At 41.8% G+C, this 25,276-nt stretch overlaps 1 protein-coding gene across 2 annotated transcripts; it reads right to left on the reverse strand.

Moving 5' to 3' along the window:
• Window positions 1-45: 45 nt before the first annotated feature.
• On the reverse strand, window positions 46-23,803 carry ocrl (OCRL inositol polyphosphate-5-phosphatase). 2 transcript variants are annotated; one of them, XM_084041512.1, is made up of 24 exons: window positions 23,654-23,803; window positions 21,888-21,966; window positions 18,699-18,790; window positions 18,191-18,229; window positions 17,637-17,750; window positions 16,212-16,406; window positions 14,608-14,869; window positions 14,009-14,176; window positions 13,652-13,753; window positions 12,705-12,819; window positions 12,444-12,560; window positions 11,726-11,907; window positions 10,765-10,876; window positions 9,593-9,702; window positions 9,001-9,136; window positions 8,740-8,850; window positions 8,346-8,511; window positions 7,569-7,804; window positions 6,712-6,735; window positions 4,960-5,076; window positions 3,805-3,889; window positions 3,376-3,503; window positions 3,026-3,137; window positions 46-2,387 (listed from the first exon to the last, which is right to left on the reverse strand). In XM_084041512.1, exons 1-24 carry the CDS (start codon window positions 23,706-23,708, stop codon window positions 2,263-2,265), a joined length of 2,982 nt encoding a protein of 993 aa, XP_083897638.1. In that variant the 5' UTR covers window positions 23,709-23,803; the 3' UTR covers window positions 46-2,262. The 2 variants fall into 2 exon arrangements, with proteins under 2 accessions (XP_083897638.1, XP_083897639.1); XM_084041513.1 differs by lacking the exon at window positions 6,712-6,735.
• Between the last annotated feature and the right edge of the window lie 1,473 nt (window positions 23,804-25,276).

Consider the following 25,276-nt stretch of genomic DNA (forward strand, 5'->3'; position numbering starts at 1 on the left):
AATAACAGGAATTATATGAGAGAATTGGTCACGGCATCAATAACCTCTTTGTACATAGTTTTATTTCTGTTAAATAAATTAAAAGTACCAAAAATCCTAAAAGTTTAAAACAACAGTTTCTCTTTGCATAACGTACCATTACTTAATACAACAGACCAAAACCCCAGGCATAAAGAGATGAGATAAACGACATGACCATTATAATACATCAGATGGTACAAAGGCATATACCATATTCACAAAGTGGCCCCTTTGCTGTATCCCCCCCCCCCCCCCCGGGTATGAAGTAAGACCAAAATGGATGCTGTGTGAATATGATCTATAGGGACAACACTTCCTTCAAGATGTGAAGAAAGGATTTTTTCAGAATATATGATTATTGTGAGTAGCTGTGCTACTCATGCACACTTTGCCGAATTCGTACACATCACAAAACTTCCTTAGAGGTTATGTCACTTTTTGGCAAAGCTTAGCCAGCACTTAAGTCTAACTGCTCCAAGCAATGCCTAACCATGCCTATCTGGGGAATTTACTTTACAGACCGCAATTAGGCGGCAAAGCTACATGAAAATGAGCAATTGTAGCCCAACGGTGACCTAAAAGGCTTGATCCACATTTAAGCTTTGTACTGTAATTGTCACCATTGTCACAAACAAAATGTGTTCCCATTGTACCCAAAGAGAGATTCCTTTGAACCGACAGAGATCCTGTAGTGTCTCATAAGTAAACTTGTAGGTTTTTCAGGTGTGACAAGCTGGCAGAAGATACGGAGCGCAGGAGACTAGTGTCACATAACAGATATTTTAGGCATATTATGATGTCTGAAGAGCAAAGAAGAAAATGTAGTGTTCGTTAGTTACTTATTCCATAACCAGAGCGAATGAAAAACAAAAAAACAAAGAAGTATTTACTCTGTGGCACAAACAGATGAAGGTGTACAAAGCAGGTTTAGTCCTGTAGAGTAATGAACCATTAATAACGCTGCATCATACAAAGCTACAGGAGACTTGGCATTATGCAGGCCCATAAAAACAATGAATGAGACACTTATGCTCGTCGAATGACAGAGACACTCGTAAAACACATCAAGATATTGACAGTACCACCCATATGACAAACAGGATGCACACATGTAGACACCAAGACATACATAACTTGCACCACCCACTTAGTCATTGTAAGAACCACGAGAAGACAGAAGAACACCCCAAAGAAGTCAACAGGAACACTATATTACACCAGTTAAGACATCATCACAAGACCACAGTGGGGGACTCTTTCACCATTCTGGTTGACTGCAAAGCTAGTGTCTTAGCGAGACTTGTTTTGTAATTCATTGTAAGCCTCACAATTGAAAAGCTACACAGAATCACAGCAAACATTCACAGCTATGGACTTTTACAGAACAAGGCTGTAGAAGCATGTCCAAAATAGTGATGGGGTGAAAATAACACGCTCATTAGGAAACAAAACCATGAACATGATGCCAAGTTTGATCAAACAAACATATATAAATAACATCAGTTAACCTACAGTGGATATATGTCCACTGAAAATCCTCACACATTTCCTATTATCGCCCCTAAAGTATGACTCCCAAATGGCCGATTGTCATATTTCACCTTGTTAAAAGGTGATTATCCTTGGTGTTTTTCTTCTCAAGTCAATCGTGCCGTTTCACTATGTTCTCAAGAGTTCTTTTGTTTCTTGAGTGATGCTGAAACTCTGGTTTCTGAAAGTGCAATAAGTCCCTTGAAATATAGCTCCAATGATGCACATTTCCTTTGTTTAGTGTACAAGTCATTCACTAAGCATCTACGTATACATACGGTTCTTACATTCAAACCGTTCACTATTAAGGGGTTATTTTGGCATGAGCACCTACAATAAGAGGGGTCAGGACTCAGGAGAGAGGGAGGACACCATCAAGTCTGGAGACATGGATCCTCATCGGTCGGCAAAAAAGTGCTTCAGCATCAGTTCAAACATTTCACAGGTATGACCAAAACCATCGGCCCTACTGTGATCAGAATTGAAGCTCTGGGTCTTGGTCGGGTGATGCCAGCTGTCACTGGGAAATATCACAACGAGGTCTGGGATAACATTAAAATGAAGTATGTGTAAGCTAGCAGGTGCAAAACGCCTGCATTGGTCTCCAATGGCTGACAAGTACCAAGGGGAATGACGTGTGCCGTGACAAATCCTAGAGGCCTTTTGTCAAGGCCTTCCCCTCCAGACCCATTACCTGACCCCTGTCCCCCGTTACTCCTCGTCTCCCGCCATAATGAAACCTAGGATAAAGTCATTGGCCCTCTGCCGGTCCTGCGACGACTGTCTGCCCACCATGTTGGGTGGTGGTCGGATGAGAAGGCTGGCAAACAGGGTAGCTGAAATAGGAGAACATGAGATAGAAGTAAAGAAAGTGTATGGTATGTTACATTTGTTAATGAAAACTACAGATTATTACGTGTCCTCTGTGGCAAGTTATGGTACAAAACTAACAGCAGCCTTTCCTAACCGCAGGAGTAAACATTCCTGTCACTGCAAATGATCCCTTTAATTTGTCAACCTCCTGTCATAAATGTGTAACTACTATTCCGTCAATTAGTGAAACATGTTTGTATGTGGGCCAGTGATGGGCTAAAAATTAAAGATGTGGGCTTGCGATCAAAAGGTTACTGGTACAAATCCCTAGACTGGCTGAAAAATCTGGGACATGGAAGTGAATGAATAATGGCTGCCCCTCTCTCAACAACTGTCAGGGTGGTTTCATTTAGCAGGAAACTTAAAAACACAAACGGCCCAGTGGAGCAGCTCATTGTTAAGTCCATGTCCACATGTCCATGTTGTGCATTAAATCCTCAGAATTCGTTTTTTTCTTTTTTAAAGAACAGGTTTGTTCAGCAAATCATCCCTGAACAAATCAATAGGCTTATTTCCTATTGTATGACCAGTGAGTAAAGCTTCTGAGTACTTCAATGTGAAAACAAGGCAGTGCAAAGATGTACGGCCAGCTCATACATACCTATGAGGCTGGCAGTTAGGTTGTTGTTGGCTGAGTGCTTGAGCAGCTCCCTCAGAAAGGCCATTAAGTAGCGAAACACATTGCGGTGAGCGCGAGGCAACTGGGAGATCAGCTGTCGTTCATCACAGAACAGAGAGAAACACTTAATATGCAACAGAAGAAATTACAATGAACACTCATGGCACAGCATGATCCTGGCAAAGTGCTGAGTCCGAGAGGCAGTGGCACTCTCTCAACTACAGTACCTTCCTTGTCATTCTTAACATCACAAAAACTAAAGTGGGTTTCAAAGTTGAAATAGCTACTTTACTATTCTAATAGAATAAACTGAAACTAAATCAAGTGTGCACCTTCTTGCAGAGGCGGCTGTCATGTGAGCAGTCCAGGCAGTGCTGGTAGAGTTCATAACACACTACAGGCTCTGGCAAGGCCTCCAGGAAGATCAGCAGAGCCTCCGCCACCGAGTGGTTACATCCAGCTAGACATACCGTTAGGGAAAACACCATCCTGTGTGTGTATGTGTCAATTAATTTATTTATAGATAACTGTAGCAGAAAACACATTGCACAAAATGTGTGTGTATGTGTTAATATATATATATAGAGAAAATTGTTGCTGTTATTATTAGATATTATTATTGTACAGGGTCAGCTTGGAAGCAGCTCATGTACTGTATGGCTGTAACCAAGTATCTGCTGTCTGCATTTCAATGACAGTGTCACATTTTCCGCTGTGGCCTCTATGAATCTGAGCCAATGGGACTTTGTGTGCAAGGATACGGATCGAGTCTGGGATGCTGGTGTCCAGGCAGTCGATTATACTCTGCAGCTCCTCCTGTAGGCCTGGGATCTGGAACAGATCCTCCTAGAAGGCACACCCACAGACAAACATAGGCAATGAACAGAGAAACATTTAGCGCAGTGCCTTCAAGAATCCTGTAGTGTGAGGGGTTCAGAGACAATCTTAATGTCACTGACTGGATCGGAGTCTCCATGATTTAAAAATAAATATAAAATATGTTTTGATATTTTCGACTTGAAATCCTGTAGTGTTGAGCACATGAGCAGAAACCTGCAATGCCAATGAGAGCACGCTGACTGGGAAGCATTAAATCAAATACTTGTCCATCCAAATCTGCATGTAAATCTTAAAATAACGGATCAGGTTACTTCCTCCTGTCCATTATTTAAGTCAGATGGCCACGTAACGTCCATCTTTCAAATGAACATTCTTGTTAAGAAGACGTCTTGCCTAAATATGGAGGGGTGATGGGACAGTGGATCTGAGATAATGAATTCACAAAATAAATTATTATTTAAAAACAGTCTCTCTTTTTTCACAGACAATATTCAGGGATTTATTTACTTGGCCTACTGGCAGCATGCACAAAATATTTGGTGCTGATTGGCCCAGTGGTTTGTGAGATTAGCTGCAGACACACAAACTCTTCTAGAAGGCTCTCCCCCTAGGTGCCGTGCCGTAATAAATTAACCACAAAATAAGCAATCCCAGTTTTAAAATAAAACTGGGGCATTTCTTCTCCATCTGCAAGTGAGGCATTAGGAGATGTAGCCTGCTCTAGCAACATGAAGGTAGACACGTGACGGATTAGGGATTTGGGTAAGTGAAATTAACAACTATTTTCATTACAGACATAGATATCTGACTTCTTGCTCACATTTGATTTTAATGAGAGATCATCAGGGTGTGGTCCTGCATTTTGGCATTGACATTTGACATTTTGACTGGTGTGTGAGTTCTTAGGATTCAAATAAGAAAAGTCAGTTAAATCTGTTAAAATGAGGTCTGTGGTCTCCCACGCTTTTACAAAATCCTCTAGCGTGTAGCCAGCATTGGGCACTGTTCCAGAGCATGCCACTTCTACAAGATAAGCATCCCTAAATACCGACGATAATCACTCAAAACCTTCTCACCTGTTGGCAAGACTTGGTGAAGAGGTGGTTGACCAGAAGCCAAACCTCTTTGGGGATCTTCAGAGGTTTGTCCTCTGTCCCAGCACTGTCCATCAAGAAGTTCACCTTGGTCCTCTCCTGATGGTACAAACACAGCCAGCATACTTTACAATGACGTTTATTACGAGAAGCACTGGCTTATTAGTAAAGCCACAAAGCCATTGGGAAACTATTGTAAAGAGGATGTCTGTCTGTGGATGTATGTCACTGTCGGCAATGCCAGTATGTATCATCTTCAAATCACAACAAGGACGACAAGGCCTTGAAACTATGTACATTTGATGTAAGTCAATATCTGACATGCATTTTTGTTGTCAAATGTCAAAGGTCAGCGATGAGCCATGTCACTCAATTATGCACACCTGTCTGTTGCATTTTTTTCCATATGAGACATACATATAAGACATACGACTACGAGACATATTCACTCTCCAGTATTTAATATAGAAATAAAATGAACTCAAGAGGATAAACTTGGATATTAGAATTGAAATTCTAGAGAAGATTTAAGAACTGATTAGATTATTTCCCTGAGATCCAATGCACAGGTAAAGACATTAAAGTGATCAAACTGTAACGGAGACCACTAAGACAATTATGTATGGCACTGCACATTTCATCCATTAGTGGTGAGGTCAGCGAGGATGGCCGGATTATCTGTGGGGTCTGGGGACTTGGCAGGGAGCCATTTCACTGTGAGCCGCTGGATATCACATTCTTTTTTGTCTCTGCAAATGGATCCCTGGGAACTCAAGAGACTGGGGCCAAAAATAAACCCCATAGCAGCAGGGTTACACACACAGACACACACAGAAAACTGGAGTGGGAGACAGTGATAGCCTGCGGAGCTAGTGGACCATAGATATACTTTAGAGTGTTGCAGAAGGAACTCTTAAGTGATACTGTTTGCACAGTATGGTACAGCTTAGAGAGGAAACGGGTGACCAAACAGGAAGCGGTATTAATGTAGTATGTGCATGTAATCATCGGAGAACGACAAATGGAGGCTAGTTTTCATAAGTGGCAATTTAGAAGCAAGTTTATCCATGCAGGGATCCAGTTTCACAGGCCAGTGAGGGGCTGAGTTATGGACGGCAGAAGGGGATTTAGGCTTAATGCGGCCGTTTGAGTTTAATGAAAAGCATTGGGTACTGTTCAGCTAGCCTTAATCGCATGTGCACAGGCGCTGTGCAGTGACGGTAACCTGCTGTGAAATGAGCTTCTCTGTCTGTCTGTGTGTGTCATATATGTGATGGGTGGTGATCCATACATACAAAAAGCATGTGTATGGAGTCTACGGACAGGGAGTCTGAACTTGTAAGACTATAGGCTGGTGGTCTCAGGCTTCCTGCAGGATTATGCCGGATTTATACTTGGTATATAATAGCATAATTCAGGCTTTTGACGGGTTGCCTGCAGGAATACGCAGTTATTCAGTTGTTATGTCGGCTGATATAGCCACCATGTATCAAACTGAGTACCACCGAGCAGTACAGTAATGGCAGGAACAATGCACTCCTGATGTAACTGATTTGAATAACGACCAAAAGCAATTTACCGCCAATTCACCGCTCTCAGAAAAAGGAAAAAGGAAAATAACAGTTGAGGGAAATCATTGTAAGCAGTTATAGATTTAGATAAGAGCAGGGTTGCCTCGCCCCATGTAATGGATAAAGCTGGTCTTGCTGGATACTTGCACATGTAAATGTTTACCTTTTCCGTGAAGCTGTCCTCTCCCTGAACACCAAAGCAGCCCGCAACCACAGTGAAGAGTTGGAAAGGAATGAGAGGGCGATAAAGGAAAACAGTAGGAGAGAGAACTAAGTAGATCGTATTGTGCATGTACATAGAATCAGAGAAGCAGTTAGATTATGGCATGCTGGTAGAGTAAATCATTTCTCCCAAATACACCAGATCAGCAGGGTGATGGAAAAGTAAAAGCAGAAATGAGAAATCACTGCAATGATGATTGATAGGAAATCTTTGAAATTGCGATGTGGGAGCAGACAGAGGTGTGTGGAGCTGGAGACATACTGGAGATGTGCAATAACTATATGCTACTGTATTATGCAACAAGCCAAAGTGAGCTGTGTCAAACCTTAGTCAGTTCTCCCAACTCCTTAGGAAACCCCTTCTCATACGCTGGTTGCCACTTCCTCATTCCACATGCTACTTTACAGTCACAGGTTGAAACACTGTTCTATAAATATCAACCTGCTCTTTAGCCAAGTTTACCCTGAGGGAGTGAACAAGCCCTCACATGTGCCTATGCCTAACACGTGTATCAGGTAGTGAATAGAGAAGAAACTGGATTTCTGTATGCAGAGAGGAGTAGACCAACTCACACTTCTTTTCGATTCTGACAATTAAGAGTCTTACGTTTTAATTCTATTGTATCACATTCAACAGAGGGTAAATGCAGTAGCCTCAACTCCATTCAATGTCAGTACCAGGGCATAATGCTCAACATTCCCTTCTACATACAGTGCCAATCCTATCTTAACACGTGTGTGGTGTTGTACTGTTTGTGTTTTACCGCACTGCAATACAGGGGGTTCGATGGCTCTCACCAGGTCAATGAGCTTGGTGATGGGGATCTCTCTGATGGGCTTCTTCATGCGGCATAGTGTCTCCAGGGAGGTACCGAAGCAGCTGGGCTGGTAGTTGCCAGAGATGGTGATGAAGTAATCCTTGCCGCGGTCCAAGTGCAGCACCAGGATGTCTTCTATGGAGTCCTCCCCGGAGTTGAGCAGCGTGACAGAGTCCTTGCTGACGTACACCTCCAGATAGATCTCCAGGGTCTCAGCTGTAAGGAGGGGAAGGGAGGTGAAGAAGTGAATCGCACAATCTCTGATGGCTAGATCGAGATTTTTAACAGAGTATCTCACCTTACTGAGTGATAATCAACTACAGTACATTGCCTCAAAGTTAACGAAAGCTGTGCAATGTGCATAGGACAAAGTTGTCTCCAGGGAGACTTACAGTAAGCAAGGAAAACACGAGGTGATGCATCAAATGCATAGAAATAGTAATCTAGGATCATAGGTAAATCAAGAACCTATCACTAAACGGTATAAAATAAAGAAATCTATCATCTGTACATTGAAACTATACACACAATAGGATACCAGGTCTACAAATGACCTGGCTTCTGTCTAACATGCTATCTAAATTACATTTTAGCCTTTGCATAAGCCTGCAAGGTCGTCAAGGCTAGGGCAAGTGCTACGCCATTAGACTCTTGTGTGTCCACTCAACAATAATATCAAATGTGAACTGGCAACAGAGTTCACTGAGACAAGGCCGAGGACAGAGGTGAGGGCTCATTAGGATGAAAAAGGACTCACTGGGCTCTAAAAAGCCATCGCTGGGCTCAGCGCGGAGCCAAGGCTTGCAATAATGTGCGTCGTTGGGTTTGGGGATGAAGGCAAAGTGACAGGGGACTTGGCCATCGTTGGTTATGATGAAGCGCTCCCTCTGAAGCTGCCGGAACTTCACATTCGCAAAGTTAAACTGTGGGAGAGAGAGGAAAGCTAATTTATTGTTCATTTATTTTTTACATTAAACACAGTGCCCAAGTCAATATGTCCTGGGGGTGCAATGGACTCCTGATTTCTTCCTGATCTAATGAGGAAAAATAAAAGTGTAAGGTGGACAGTAATCCAATACTAGACAAAGCAAATCAGTAAACTGTGGGATATGTGTGTGTATGTTTCTTTGTGGTTTCCCCCACACACACACCTCTCTCTGAGTTATAGTCAGCGATGGGAGGAAGTCGTTCTCCATTCTGTCCATCATACGAACAATCTCCTCAAACACTTTCTTGTGCCGCTGCTCGTTCACCACCTTAACCTGTCGCACACAGACGATAACAATCCTGATGACGTTCGTGCAGTTCATCAGTTTTCATTAACCTGTCACACACTTTTGTCTTTCTTAAGTAAACAATGACCATGACGTACAACTTCCTCAAACCAGTCCAACCGGACCACATGGTCTTACCCCAACACTGAAGAGGGAGCTGACAGGCTTGTGGTCGCTGGTCTGTAGCTCCATGTGGCTACGGTAGTGCAGCTGCTTGACATTGCCACCCCTCCACAGGATCCGGTCACACCATGCGGGAGTGCGGCATTTCCCACTGGACACCACAACAGCCACAGACTCAAAAGCAGGTTCATACAGCTGAGGCTAATGTACTGATGTATGGTGGGGGCATTTTCTTTTTTTGCAATAAGTGTCGGTTTAAAGTTTCCACAGCAGAGACACTAAAGGTCAACTAGGGGAAAAGAAAGGGGAAAGGGGGAGGACCCTGGCGAGGTGTAAAATGTGTTTACTGCTTAACCCCGCAGATGGCTGCTCTGATGAGTGAATGGAAGGGGAGCATTAGGGGTTAAGTGCGTTACACACACTGAAAGTTGACTTAAAGTGTTCATTTAAGTGTGAGAGTGTACATGTCACCAAATGGACCTGTACAGATCCATTTGTTTACATTGTACGCTCTCTCAGTGTTACAAAAGGTTAAATTAACACTGAGGATTTTACTGTGTATCCTTGGAGTACGTCTGTGTCTTTGTGGGTTTATTTATGTTTTTACCTGGAATCCCATCGATCAGTTTTGGCATCATATTTATACGTGGGGATGAAGTTAATGTCTCCCTCCATGAAATCTGTGAAGGCCCTCTTGGTCTGCCTCTGCATGTTCAGCTGTTTATGAAAAATTAGGACAAATATTTCCACAAATGTTATTTAGTGTGACAGACAAGAGGAACTCTTTATTTGTATTACTCTTTATTTGTGGCCCTCACAAACTAAACACACAGAATGAAAGAGGAAACAGAGAGAGATTACATATACTAAAAATATGACATGCGGAAGTCTAAAACAACATAATGTGGGTGTTTGCACGCCAGCTTCTCCACGTTTGTGGGAAAATTTCTATTTCTCTACAGATGGTTGACTCAGTACTCTTGGTCTTTCTCCAGCAATGTGATATTTTACACAGGTTCACATCTGGGAGCTGCACTCATTTCGAGTGTAAGGTTCTACTGTTGGCTATCAAGCAGCTCCACTTATGCAGTTGGAGGTTAAATATAGGGCAACAGATAAGGGACAACTTCAGATATACAGTATTAGTATATCTAGAATACATCATATGCTTTTTAAAATTATATGGAAATGACTTATGAAATGAGACTCCATAACAGTTCTCCATAACTGCTGAAAAAGCAGCTGTCCTGGGATGAAGAATCATTGTTAACTGTGAAATTAAATGCATATTGATGGTATTGGATTTGCTTATACAGAGCTGGGGTGAGTTTGCCAGGTTGGACTTCCACTCTCAACATCACTTGGTTGGGGGAGGGCAGTAAACACCAATTTCCTAAATGTATACAACATATTTACTGTTTATGAGAAAGCCAAATTATAACATAGGTGCCGTTTTTCCACATGATTTTAGTTTCCAGCATTTAAAATGATCTGTTGTCAAGCAAGCAAGTGCCTTATGCACTTCCAAAGAAATTGATATTCTGGGTTTGATTCATTTCTATAGCTGGTGAATTCAAAGTATGGACGCTAATGTACTAAAATGTACCTATAACTATAACTTAAAATACATTATATACATTATATACACACACACATACATATATATGGTTTATTAATGTTTTTACTATATACTGGGGTTATACAGTATGTCCTTTGCAAGGTAAACCAAGTTTTACTGCATTCTTAATGACAAATTCTCAAAGCATTGGAGGTTATCACCTGATCATACTCTTGAAGCTTATTCAGTTCATTCTGGGCTATGAGCTGTTTGACCTCATCAGGATCGTATACACACAGTCGATAGTTGAGATCCCCCAGCCAGATTACCACACTGAAACACACATGAGACACACACCACATTACTACAACATTAGTGTAACAACAACAGCTATAGTGCCGCAACGATTCATCTTTAAAGCTCTGACACATAGAAAGCATAAGACGCACGTGTCATCAAACGCACCTATTGTTTTCAATGACTGTAGATAAACTGGAAGTGACAAATGGCTGCGTCAAAACCTAACGCCTTTCAGAGCTCTACTCTATTTCCGAGCACCAACGCGGGAACAGACCACCAACACAATGACCCTCATTTATCAAACAAGCGTACGACAGAATAGTGGGCGTGCGGTCATTTCAAAGCAATGCTCGACATTTATCAATCTGTGCGCAAATGTTTGAGTCAGAGTAGATTTATGTGCAGCATAGTCTGAGAATCTGACAGGCATCTTTATCTAATGCATTAATCTAACAATATCTAACGGATGAAGATATATGGATAGATGAATATTAGGTTTGTCTGTGAAACTACAGTAGTCATGTCTTCCTTTGCGTGTACTAGCTGGTGACCTCAGCGCTTTAAATGCCAGAGATGTGGATGAGGAGCAAAAGGTCTATATGACAACGTAAACAAGTGGCCGTGGGTGACGTGCATCATTGATTCTTTCTAAGAGTCAGAGCGTTTATCTTCACTGAAATCAAAATGCTGTGAAAGAGATGTGCAAACCAGGGACTGCAGTTAGCATGCTGGTACCAAGAGTAAAGAAAACTCGAGACAACAAGTATTCAAGGGTTCTTTTGTATGTAGAAACAATAACTTATTAGTGAATAACACTCATTCACACATTCAACACCAGGTGAACATCAACCTGGTGAGGCTGTTCTACTGTGAGGAACTCACTCGTGTTTGACGATACTGAGCGGGGGCGAGTCCAGCAAGTGGAAGGTCATGCGTGCACAGATGTCTTTGTAGTCCTGGTTGCGACGCTCATAGTCCGCCACGTGGGCCGCAAGGTGCGAGTTAACGAAGCAGAAGCTGGTGTTGTGGAAAATAAACCTCACCGCCACACCTCCTTTGTTCCCCTGCAAGACAGTCACACAGACCGCTCTACCATTTCTATATTCACAGCAGGGTTGCATTTGCTGGGGGGTGAACGATATCCCCTGCTCTGGTCATTTGTCTTTTCACCAGCGGGGATTTGTTTTATCCCTGCCTCTGGTCAGACTGAATTAAATATGCATTTCCTTTTGAGAAATGTAGACCGTTTGGTATGTTTGATAATATCACTATTTAACTAAAAATATCTGTTAACCACATTAACCAACATAATCATTTGGGGGAAATTACAGCACATAGACAGTGTTATTTAAATACACTGTGCATGAGAATAGCAAAAAATAGCAATCTACAAGTCTACAACTAAGTATACATGGAGGTTAAGAAAAGGTCTGCCCTCTGTTTATTTTAAAAATCAAATTCAAATATTGCTTCCTTATCATGCAGGCAAAAGCAGGGCGGCATAAGAAACAGCAACATTCACATTCGTGAGACAAACACAACATGGGAGCATGTGAATGGGAGCAGGAGGAACTGAAGTGCTCAAATGAGCTGAACATACCATTTTTCCCATGATGCCCGTGCCCACGTGTTCTGCGGCGATCTCTTTGATATGGTTCTTATGCAACTTGTTGACGAACACCACCAGCATCATGCCCACTAGTCGGATGGTGCGGACCTGCAGACATAATGAAACAAAGAGAACATTCCTGTCCACATTGCTCACACTAGACTGCATGCCAAAGTGCTGTGGTCAACACTGCAGGGACATGACATTGGATGAAGTAACGATTTATAGAAGTCTTTCTCTCTCTCAACTCACCTTCTTGTACTTGGCTTTGGGGTGCAGGCTTTTCTCCACTGCATCTACCCAAAGCTGCTCTTTGGACGAGTCCAAATAGAAGAAGGCCTCAGTGCTCAGGTCCAACTCCTGAAAACTACAGTCACAAGTATACAAGCCAAATGTTAAAAATGGTATTTAACCAAATGAACCTCAGCTTCAAAAATAGTTGAACAATCCTGAAATCCTGTGAAAATACCTGATGTACAAGCTCGACAACGTAAAGGCCTTTGCAGACAGGTAAAAACTTCGCATGCGGTAAAAACTGATGGACTAATCGCACCCTGTCTGCAAAGGCCTTAACAGTGTAGAGGGAAAAATAATGGGTGTAGAGGGAAAAAAGGAGGGGGCCAAGTACAGACCCGTGGGAGACCCCGGTCATCAAAGAATATAGGGTTTAAGAGTTTATGCAAGATTCTTTATTATTCATATCGTCGTTGCTGTCGTGTAGAAACCTTGTATCTCCACATTTCAACGTTTTTTTCATAAATGAATGCCATACTTTGTTTTATAACAGTGTCACAAAAAAGTAGCGAAAATAGCCGATCTTCAAGCTTACACGCGTATGATCAGGCAGGCGTGAGCTTGTAGAGGTGCGAAGTCTGACATAATTTACGCAACCTCATGTTTTTTCCCCCCCCAGTTCTGAATTCCTATAGACGTGTTTAATATTGCGTCATATAAGAACTGTGCTTCAAACATAAACAAATGAGCACGTGGTTTGGCTCTAATTACTCTATTTTAGCAGTTTCTGAAAATCTTGAAAGTGAAAGTGGTTATGAGTGTCTGTGGGTTTTATATATATTTAATCAGTGAAAACAAGAGCTTGTGACTAAATAGTTACTACATTTGTCTTTCTATTTCCTGAAAAGTGCCGGTTTTGGACATGTTTCTGCCTGAAGCAACAACATATTTTTGATCCTACTAACCCTAGAGCGTAAACATCAGGAGGTTCTGGGTCACAGCAGAGCCAGGGCTCTAGGCTGCTGTCTGGAGACTGGCCGTTCACATTCCACGTACCCGTGAAGAACCTGAAACAACAGCAGAAACGTCCACACCGGTAAATTGTGTATGAATGCAATCACACTAGCCCAAAAGACAGCTCTGGTTATGTAGGTCTTAACGATCTGGAACAGGAGTGTGGAAATTTACCAGCCTGAAGTCAAACACAGTAATTTAAATCTCGGCTCACCAAAGCCAGAGTTGTAACAGGAGCTGCTGCTTAAAATGCTAATCAAGTCTAGACAGGAGAACACACACCCCCGCGAATACATGCTGCTGCTCACCTGAAGTGCTGTATGTCCACATACTCCTTTTCCTTCTTGGCCAGACGGTGTTTGATCAGGTACTCTCTCTGGTTTGCCTGGCTGGAGAACATGGCCTGCCTTGCCATGCTGTTGGTGGTGGGACTGTCGGTCCACGATGAAGGCCTATCCACACGATCAAATCTGATGCTACGATTAATAAAAACAAAACATTTATTTAGAATAAAGTAAAGAAATCATCCTTTCAGCCAAAGATGTTTGATACATTCTCAACAGACACCCTGAAGAAGGCGCAAGCCGACACACCTTGGTGTATTTTAATGTCTCTAGCCAAAATGCAATAAAGGCCTTTTACTTATCAAACCCACCCTGACTGCCTGGACCTGGAATGTTTTATGCCTTTTGGTCATAGTTTTTCCTCGCTCCCAAAGCCTATGGGTGTTCCCATTTAAGCGAATCAATATTCAGGATAGGGTTACCCGAGATATGTAATTAGTTTACAGTATAAGGTTCTACTTGAAAAAAAAGCAAACAAACAGGAAAATCATGCAGAAACCCAATCAGGCACTATCCTGTGATTGGGTTAGAATCGACATGCTATCATGGGAGGCAAATCTCACTCTTGCTTGGCAGGTGTGATCAAGGGGTTGTCTTTGCCCTGCATGGAGGTGGTCCTGTCTTTAGGGACTGGTGGGGGGGGCAGAGGATTGGAGGGAGTGTAGGAGCCTTTGCGAGGCGGTAGAGGAGGGACAGGGGGAGGCTCCCTGGACGCCACCGGACGATTCTGCTGGTTCTTCTTCTCTTCCACTTTGACAGTGTGGTTGAAGGCATCCTCAAATCCGAAGTCTGAGGCCAGCGACTGAGCTAGGTCTCGTCTGTCAGCTGCATGATATAAAACATTTGGAGATTAAACCATGAAAAGCCTGTCTATCAATAATTGTATAAACGTAGACATTTTGTTCCAAATGTTCATGTTATCATTAACAAAATTATCACAAAAAAGAAATACATAAAAACAATAGCGAAAAAAACTTATTGTTAACTGAAATAAATAAAAAAACCTAAACTGAAACAACAATGTGAACCTACAATACTAGCCAAAACCAAATAAAATGACAGGAACATTGCTTTAATTTTTGTCTTTTAATGAAAGTAAACAGTTGTTTAAATGTTCCCCTCTGACAGCAATGCAGAAGTTTAGTGACCCAACACCATTCGCTCAATGAAACCTTGGTCAACATTGGTCCTAGGTTAGTCCCAGCAATGTTTATGTCTGTCTTGGCTGCCAAACCTTTGTAAAAGGAACCTTGTACAGGTGGGTGCCTGCAGGGTGACGATATGGACGGGATGAATTTGAGAAGAATGGTGAAAGCCAGGGGGAAACCAGACAGTCCAATTAGGCAATATTTCCAGTGGGCTATGGCCCAAGTTCTGACCGCAGTTCAGTGTGATGATGTGTGTTTCTGTTTTCCTCAACAAGGTGCTACTTGAGATACAAAGCCATCTCCCTGAGATGCACACACACATATGCACATAGAAGACTCTAGGCAACGTCACAATTGTTTTACATGCCAATTGGGCATATCATTATAAGCTAATTTCATTATAAGTTAAAGTGTGTTCAAACATTTTCACAATTTTACGCAAATCTACAACGCGTCACATCACAACGTGTTGTGAGCTTGTAGATTGGCTATTTCCCACTATTTGTTGTATGATGATGCATACAGGACTTAAGTGGTTAACTAGGCTGTCCAGCCAAAATATTGAATTAAAACAAAGACAATTGTCTATCAGAACATGTAAACTTTAAAATGTACTTTGAAAACAAAAATAAGAGTTAGGCCTCTAATTTTTGAAACTCCAACAAAACTCTGCTTCCATCTATTACAGGAGACTGCGATTCTGTATCTGCTGCCATGTACATCTGCTGCAAATGTTTCTCTACTTGCACAAGAAGCATATTCTTCCTTAAGAATATCTGGTATTGTATATTTGGCATTGTGTCTTCCCCTAAAGACTATTTTCTTGAAACTGCAACTGTTGGAAGCTTGTACATAATATCATTTCACCCACTCTTTTACACCTGTAAACTTGTGATGCGACAATAAAGTTGAAGTTCAGGTAAAGTGAAAATAAACATAAAGTTCTTCCGTTCTAAGAAGAGGGAGCCCCATCCTTTTGGGGGCGAAACTCCAGTTCCATCTATGACAATGTAGTGTACCTGTTGTTGCCGTCTGGTTCATTGTAGTGCTGTTGTTGATGTTGGGAGGCAATGCGCTGATGGGTTTAGGTGGGTTGGCTCCAGAAGACACCACAGAGTTGGCCGTCTTGTTTCCTCTTTGTGGTGGAATGGGGACAGGCCCCCTGTGTGGAGCTGGAGCGAGGGGCTCCATTACTTTGGGTACTGTGCAAATGACTGGGAAAATAAAATGGAGACACAAAAGTAGGCCTGTCACAATTATTACATGATCGCCTAATCGCAATTATGTGAAATAATAGCAATTATTTTGCTTCATTTTTTGCATAATCGTCATAATCGTTTCCATGTTGAAAATGTTAATGTTTTCTTAAAAGAACAACGTTATTAAATATGGCAGTAATTTATTTGTATATTTAGGTTATTGGTCATATCTGCTCTGTGCAACTTCAAAGCCTAAAAGCCAAACAGAAATGGAATTTTCATTCATATGTTCACACAATCATGACAGCCTTACACAAAAGGTCATTAGTCATTTTCTAACGTGTCTTCCCATCTGGTTTCCATTACGTTTACTCAATGAAAAACACCATATAGCTAAAGGTTAGGCAACACCCAGAACAACAGTGCTATTGTCAGTGAAGGCAGTGGCTTCACGGAGTAGAACGGCAGCCGTGCAGCGAGTAGCTTGCTGACATAAAGCAGTTATGATGCAATACTTCTAATGCAGGCGGATATTACTACAGACTTCCTCCATGTCATGTCTATAGTAATAACTCATCATAACCATATGAACCCTAGCATCGCTATTCTGGGCATGTCATAATAGGCAAACATTCAGGGAAAATAGCAGATCTACAAGTTGTGAGCTTGTAGATCTGCTATTTTTGGCACAGAGATTCAGTGTACAGGCACAAAAGGATGGATAAGTTAGGCCAATAAGCTCTGGTGTAAACAAAGGCTCATGTTATTCATAAGTTCTGTTACAAGACAATCTTCCCCAAATCAAAGCTTTGGCAGTCAAAATACTACAGCAGGAGCACCACTGCAGCATCATGTACTTGCTATCATACCACAACAGGAAAACGCGAGTGTATTAAACTGCTACCACCATCAATTTCAGTTCCCCCCAGACGATCTGATACAAGCCCAACAAAATAAATACAGGAAAAAGGAGAAGTAGACTATCAAAACACAGGTTGCAGTCACTGCGGTAGCATTGCGTTCAAAGCATAGAGTTGACCACAACAATGGCAGGGAAAGAACTCTTCCCTGCAGAGAGAGAGAGACTGTGTCTGTGCGTCTGTGTGTTGTGTGGGTGGGTGACAACAACACATACAGTAGGAAATCAGTGAGTGGTGTAATCTACCCTGGGTAAATAAATGTTGGATGAGGTGAATAATTAATGCAGCAGGTGTGGTGGAGCAGTGAGTGATACTGGAGGCTCACCTTGTTGCTTGGCCCTCTTCACCTGGGAGAAGAAAGTGTGAGTGCGCTCATCGTCCTGGAGCTCCAGCAGCAGCTCAGGGGCTCTGTCCCCTCGAACCCGTATCCGCACACAAGCTGGAGTAGTACGGACAGGACGGACACACAGATGCACACGGTCACACGCATAGAAAACAAATGGAACCATGTCTTCCACGGACTAATGGAGCCGCATTAGAAATGCAGACAGCCCGTAGAATACAAAGGCAGGTGATTTAACAGACAACCATTCAACATGCCTCCAGATTGCTGTGGCAACCCATGACTAGCCCCTGCTACTAAATAAAGAGGTCGACAAGCATTTGGCTCCAGGCATGCTCTAAAAATGTAGCCGGATTGGACGAGAGCTCTGTTACGATACATTCCATGTTTAAGCATTGTTCTGTTTCCACAATACAAGCCTTAAGTCTCTGCCTCACTGGGAACATGACACATTTCTGTGATTTCCAGCAAGATCTTCATTTGAAAACAAACAACCAACAAACATCCAAACCAGAGGTAAAGAAGCAAGCACTTACTATTCGCAGGCAAGTCAATAAGATGAGCCTCTTCAGCCTCTGAACGGAAACGGTAGAGAGAGAGGGAGAGAGTGAAAGAGTGGCCATGCAGTTCAAAGGTCTGTGGTGGGAGTAACCAGAGGCTTTTTAACAGTTTCTCATTATAGGCTCTTATGTCATGTTGACTTTCAAATTTTGTCTGCAAAAAAACTAAAGGAAATATGCCAAACCCCTGGATCACTATTTCAACACTGCTGTGCAGTGACCTTGAACAAAAAGGCCCATGCCGGAAGGTTAAGGAATGCGACGCCTAATGCCCACAGGCTTTTGAGAGCCAGTGGGCTGCACAGTACTCTATAAACATGCATGACTGGAATCACAAACACCTCATACCTCAAACAAACATCTCAACCTATAATATCTCTACTAGTCAGAATCTCCTAATCATCTGATTAGTTTGACCTTTCTTTACCAGAGGCTACAACTAATTACAGTTCCTGAAATGTATTTTTAAGAGTCATGTACTTACCCCGAACAATTAGGAAATTACTATTGATGGGTATAGACAACTGAGGTACTGGACATGACACGACAGCTTCCGGGGAGGCCAAAACACCCAGTCTGAATGAGAAGAGAACAAAGAACCATTTAACATTACAGCTTTAGTATAAACTCCGCTACAAAAGCTTTTTCTTCTACAACATTTAGGCAAATCAATCAATTGATCTAAAACATAAAGAAAAAGAGTAAAGAAGAGTCTTATTATAACAGCCCATCTCATTTCATGCAAACCGGTCAATATGAGTGCATTAGAACAACAACATTAGAGATGTAACATGGATGAAAGTATTATTAGTCCTACATGCAGGTTATATTCCCTCTCTAATTATGAATTCATAACAGCGAAGTATCTCAATTATGTGAGCTTTAGCTGGTAAGGACATTGTTCTCCCTTAAAAGCCAGACCGCACCAATGCAACTAGTCGCAACTCCTTGCAACCAAACAGTTTTAAGGCCAGTCCACACGAATGCAACTCCTTGTGACAGCCATTAGAGATAATGTTGCAAGGAGTTGCATTGGTGTGGACTGGCCTTAATACTGCTGTGTTGTTAAAGGCTTATGAAAAACTGCATGCACAATAACAACTATCTATGCAAAAACATTCTGAAAACTCTATACTGCAATGTAGATGCTTTGGTTGCAGACCACCAAGCAGAACATTAAACCAAATCAATGTCCAGTTCTAAAATCTTAGGTTTAGATGAACAGCTTTTGTCATGTCCTGCTGACAACTCCAAACTGCTGCCCCATGGGACATGTTCGGCAGACCTTGGCTTTGATTCATTAACTTGGCCCGAGCTCTAATCACAATTAACAGCTTCAAATCTGTGACACAGGTTGATGTAGGACAGGTCAAATTTCACTCTCTATGACCATGACGGAGTAGGAGCCAGGGCCAAAGCGGCAGTTTTTGCGCAACACTATCACACTTCCTGCCTGCTACACAGGAAGTCTTGTGTTGAGTTAGTGGAAAATTATTCAGCCGTGCTTGACCAAATGTGTCTGGTCAACTTATCGTAGAAAGAAAAATAAAACTGCTGCATTACTCCCAGCCTCAATGCAAGAATTGTTTCTTATGAAAACCTTTTGACTGCTGCCAAGTGCCAACATTGATGACCTGATGATGACAGAAGTTGAAACGTTGGCATAATTCAACAATTTGCATCAAGGCTGGAGCAACTACTTTAATATGTTAGTATGCACGCAGCCATAGTCAGCACCTGTCCCGACACAGGTGTGTCGGGACACATCTACAGTTTTGTAGAGGGGAAATGAGGATGCCAAAGGACCAATGGTGAATCTTTTATTCAACTCAATAAACCCCCCTCCAAACAAGAGCTATGAAATGCATAGTCTATTCAGTATAATATGTCTGTATAAATCAGCCTTCAGGAGTGCAGCAGAAGCCTACCCCCCTTCCCCAAGGTGAGTTGCTTTGCATAGAGCGCCCGCTCTTGACATATTCTTGCTTGTATGAGACTTATGTCCCCTTTGCCGTTCATCGCAAGTGGAGCACAGCTTGGTGTGTACGGTTTTAATGCATTTAGCTGACCAGGGCGCTTGTGTGCTCATGTGAGTCTCATTACACTCCAGGACAGAGTGGTGGAATTCTGCATAATGGGCAGCATGCTGGCTGGCACTGAGGCTAATCGCTCTTTCTCTCCCCAACTTTGGCACAGGCTGCCACAAATGCAAACAGCACTAATGGTTCATTGCACCATTACTCTCACCACAAAAAAAGAAATCATACCCTGGAGGGTTAGAAAGTAGAAAAACCTCCTTCAGACCTATAGCACCTGCAGTCAATTCCTGACTGATATGAGCTGTGATTAGGTATGCAACAAGACGGGCTCTAATAACAGGGAGGCGTCCATGTGGCTCTCAGACGTCATGTAGCCAGTCTATGACATCACAGTCGTCCATGATGTCAGTACTATGATGTCAGTCATTTCCATATTAGGGCAAAATCTCAGCCCAAATATGGAACTTGCAACTTGCATTTCAGCCGGGGCACTGTGCACAGTGCTTTCTACAATTAGGCCTGTCACAATTATTACATATAATCGCCTAATCGCAATTGTTTGAGATAATCGCAGTTATTTTGCATAATCGTCATAAGAGTTTCCATGTTGAAAAATGTTCATACATTTTCCAAAAATAGCAGAAATAGCAGATCTACGAGCTTAGCTTGTAGATCAGCTATTTTTATTTAAAAAAAGTATACATTTATTAAATGTGTCATAATGGCATAATCTGCCCTGTGCAATTTGTGATTATGAAGCCTAAAAACCAAACAGAAATTAAAATTGTATTCATATTATGTTCCAATGTTCAATGCCAAAAACACAATTAAATCATCAATCGCAATTATTTGCGTGACAATTAATCGTCAACTTAAATTTGTAATCGTGACAGCCTATCTACAATGTATGCCTTCTTCATCTGATAGTACCACAGACAGGACAACCTCACCAGCAAGCACAATATTTGAGCTGTAAAATTAAAGCCCATGCTTCTGTATAAGCTTGCTATTGTGCACAGAATCCTGTAAATGTATGGGGGAAATCAGCATTCTTACCATACCCTCCTCAGCACTGAAACCACATTAACCCAGGCTTCTCTACCCCAGATGACAACATATCAAGTAGCAGAAAGCCAGGGTGAACGCTAAAAACCAGAAAGGAGAACACAAAGACCTACTGGTTTTTGAAATATAACAAACTATGACAGTGCAAAATAGAAGCAAAGTACAGATGTGATAAGCAGGAGGAGGGTCTGCATTTAACCAAATGACCAAGAAGATCTCACCACCAGTTCCATCTACAGTACCATCACCACATGAAGAAAAGCAGATTAAAGGAGTAGTTGACCAAAACAATGACTTATTTTCTTATTTCTATCAATTAGACACCCCATGAAGCCTTGAATTCATGGAGATCTTTTTGTATTTGTCACATTCCTAAGCCAATAATTTGATGACTGGGTCATCGGTCAGTAGGGGACTCTATAGAAGACGACTCACTCCACCGGACATCAAATTATTGGCTTAGGAATGCGACATGCTTCAGGGGTTGTGTAATTGATAGAAAATAAGTAATTATTTGGGTCAACTACTCCTTTAATTTCCAACCACCCATTTATTTGCCTAATACTTACATAAACTCTCCAGTGCGCTCAATCAGCGACAGTAGTCTGGGCTCCTTGTGGCCTGACCTCAGCTCCTGGCCTCTTACAGTGTGCATCAATCAACATCATCACAATCAAGGATTCATCTTCAACAAAGAACCATGACTGAACCAAACCAAAACACTGCACATATATATTGTATAAGTAGTAAATGGGTTGGCTGGGTGGTGAAGAAACACTGACGTGGTAACAGTTTATACAAGCCATACTAATGGCCATTAGATGGCATGTAACAGCAGCAGCAGCACTGTGGCACTTTCAAGTCCCGGCGTAGATCAATGGTCCTCAAACTTTTCCATGTCAAGGACCCCAAAATGAATATGTATTTCGCCACGGACTCCCATCTGAAATCATTTTGTGCCAGGCAGGGACCCCCTGTGCTGTTAACATGTTAACAATATTCCACATCTTTTCCAAGATTTTATGAAAATAGCAGATCTACAAGCTCACAACGTGTCGTATCGCAACGCATTGTGAGCTACACATTTTGATGCTATAACTGATTTTGCTGGGGACCCCTGGAACCCCCTCAAGGACCCCTGGGTGTCCCCGGACCCCACCTTGAGAACCACCTCCATAGATGGCATGTTAAGAAACAGCGCTAGGGCAAGTCACAACCAAATGCCTACAAAATATTACAGTGGTTCTCAATGTGGGGTCTGGGGTACCCCCACAGGTCCTTGAGAGCTTTCCACAGGGTCTCCAGCTAAATAATTGACACTTACAGTAGGAACCAAATGTACCCCTAAGGGTCAATTCCATTCCATTTGGTGTAAAGTAACTAAGTTCATTTACTCTAGTACTGTACTTAAAATGTTGAGATATTTTTTGGACTATTTCCATTTTTCAGTACTTTTACTACTCCACTACACTACATCTCTGTGACAAATATTGTACTTTTACTCCACTACAGTGATTTGAAAACTTGCATTACTAGTTACTTTGCAGATTTTGATTATTATTACAAAACATACATTAACCACTTCAACCCTATATACATTTCTACAAACTAGAGCTTATAGATCTGCTATTTTCAAAACATTTTTATAGAATGTATTTATTGGAAAACTTGTGAAATGGGACATTCTGCATAACGAGTACAATACTTTTGTACTTTTACTCAAGTACACATTTTGAATTCTGGACTTTTACTTGTAACAGAGTATTTCCATATTGCAATATTGATACTTTTACTTGAGTAAAGAATGTGAGTACTTTTTCCACCACTGTCCATTTGTACACTCTCTGTGTTACATTAACTCTGAGGATTTTACAGTGTAGATTTGGGTCCTAGTAGAGATCAAATGGGGGTCCGTGGCCAGTGGCCTAGTCATGCATATCAAAATAGTGGTCCTTAAATTAAAAAAGGTTGACAATCACTGTATTTATAGACCTACAGACCCTAGAATGGCTGTTCAATGCATGTAATATCACACCATCACAGCCATTCTAGGGCTATAGACAATCATGACATGGTTAGTATGTTAGTAGAGCTGCATTCAACAACAAGTCTCCAATACAACCGAATAGCCTAGTTTACTTTTGTCCTCGTATTACTTAAGGACATTACGTATTTAAACATAACATTTAAGTTGCCAGGGCTGTAATGACGTCAATAACGTTACCTACCTTAGTAACCGTACGTGAAGCTAAAAGCTAACGTTAGCTTAACGGGGCAAGCAAAAAAAACATAACACCAGAACAGTGACACAAAAGGAGTGCTCAAAAAAAGGATATTGCCAAACACGTTTCGTCACATATTCCTCCAAAGCTCAACGACGACTCCATCATAATTAGTGTGACACAAATAGTAGTTTGTCATTTAGCCTTTTTTTCACTGTGCTTGCTTTTTAACATCCAGGGAGAAAGTTAAATCCCCACCCCAGCAACACAGCCACCAGCAGTAGTGTTGCCAGACTCTGCGAGAGAGATAAGCAACCAGGTCTAGGAAAACAAGCCCAAAAGAAGCAACTACTTTGGCCACATGAGCACTTTAAACCTGTATGTCCAAATCAAGCCCAAATAAGCAAGTACACTTTAGAAATAAGGCTAAATAAAACGAAACCCGCTGCAACTACCAATATTTACAAGCAACTTTAAAGAAAAAGAAGCCCAAAGTCGCTTATAATAAGCGGACATGGCAACACTGAACACAACCACCAGCAGCCGGCCTTCCTTCCGGGTCACAGTAGAAATTCCAAGGATTCAACAGTGATATCACCGTCATGCGGAAGTGCTTAACACTCGTGTCTTTGATTGTTCGTGACGTCGCATGCCTGTCCTTGTTATCTTTATTGTATGTGACAGCTGTCAGAGAGCTAGCAGAGGTGGGCTGAATCTCGCGTGGCCAGACTCAAGTCTCGTTATTCGTTAATAACAACGTTATTAACAAGTTAACACTGACTGGACTGTCTACATGCATAAAGGGTTCTGGATAGTCTAATATGAAATAATGCACTGCCCAGGAGTCAGGGTACTAAAGTATAATTCGGGTCCTGCATGAAGCACACAGCTGCAAACGAGAAAGATGCAGATGAGAAAACCACACCAAAATATATAAATACACATATATATATATATATATATATAATAGTCATGTTTACTAATAAATATACAAGCCATCTTGATCGTGTTCCCCCCCGCTTTCTTTAATTAAAATGAGAAAAAGCTCTATAGGTTTTAATTTTATCAGCTGAATTTACTCAAACTGGTGGACTGGATCTAAGTTTTCAATTCATCTTATGGCACTGAGAACACTGAATTGAGGGTATATATAAACACTTTCCTTATCAAGACTAGTGGAGGATAAAATGTAAGGGATAATTGAAATGTAATGGATAATTGACGGCCAGTTATTGTTGAGAAATAAACACAGACAGGGTTATTATTCCCTGGAATAATCAGCCTGAAGGGCTTTATTTCTCAACATTGACAGGCTCAAATATCCCTTGTAATAAACCTTTAAGTTATCTCAGTTGACCGTTCAAACGCATTTTTATAGACAATTGACACACATATTCATTAAACAAAAACATCTATGATGCACAAACTTGGACACATCATCAGTGTTGTTTCCTGGAGTCACTGGGTGTTTCGGGTCTTGCAACACACGCCCTCCTCCAGGCGACCCGACCGAGGCTGATCAGACCCCGGCCTGTGTCCAAGTGGCATGCTACTGAAGTTAGAGACAGTGCTAATTGGGGGTTAGGGTGTCTGGTGAGATGTTAGCAGCAGGTGTTGGCGACACTAGGAGGCTCTAGGCACTGTGGGTTGCCTCCGGGCCTGGCTCCTCCTTTGTCTGTCCTCCGTCTCTCCTCCAGATGTCACCACGCTCTTTGTGGTCATCACCCAGTCTGTTC

The sequence above is a fragment of the Gymnoscopelus microlampas genome, assembly GCF_963454915.1.
Source record: "Gymnoscopelus microlampas genome assembly, chromosome: 18".
Taxonomy (NCBI): domain Eukaryota; kingdom Metazoa; phylum Chordata; class Actinopteri; order Myctophiformes; family Myctophidae; genus Gymnoscopelus; species Gymnoscopelus microlampas.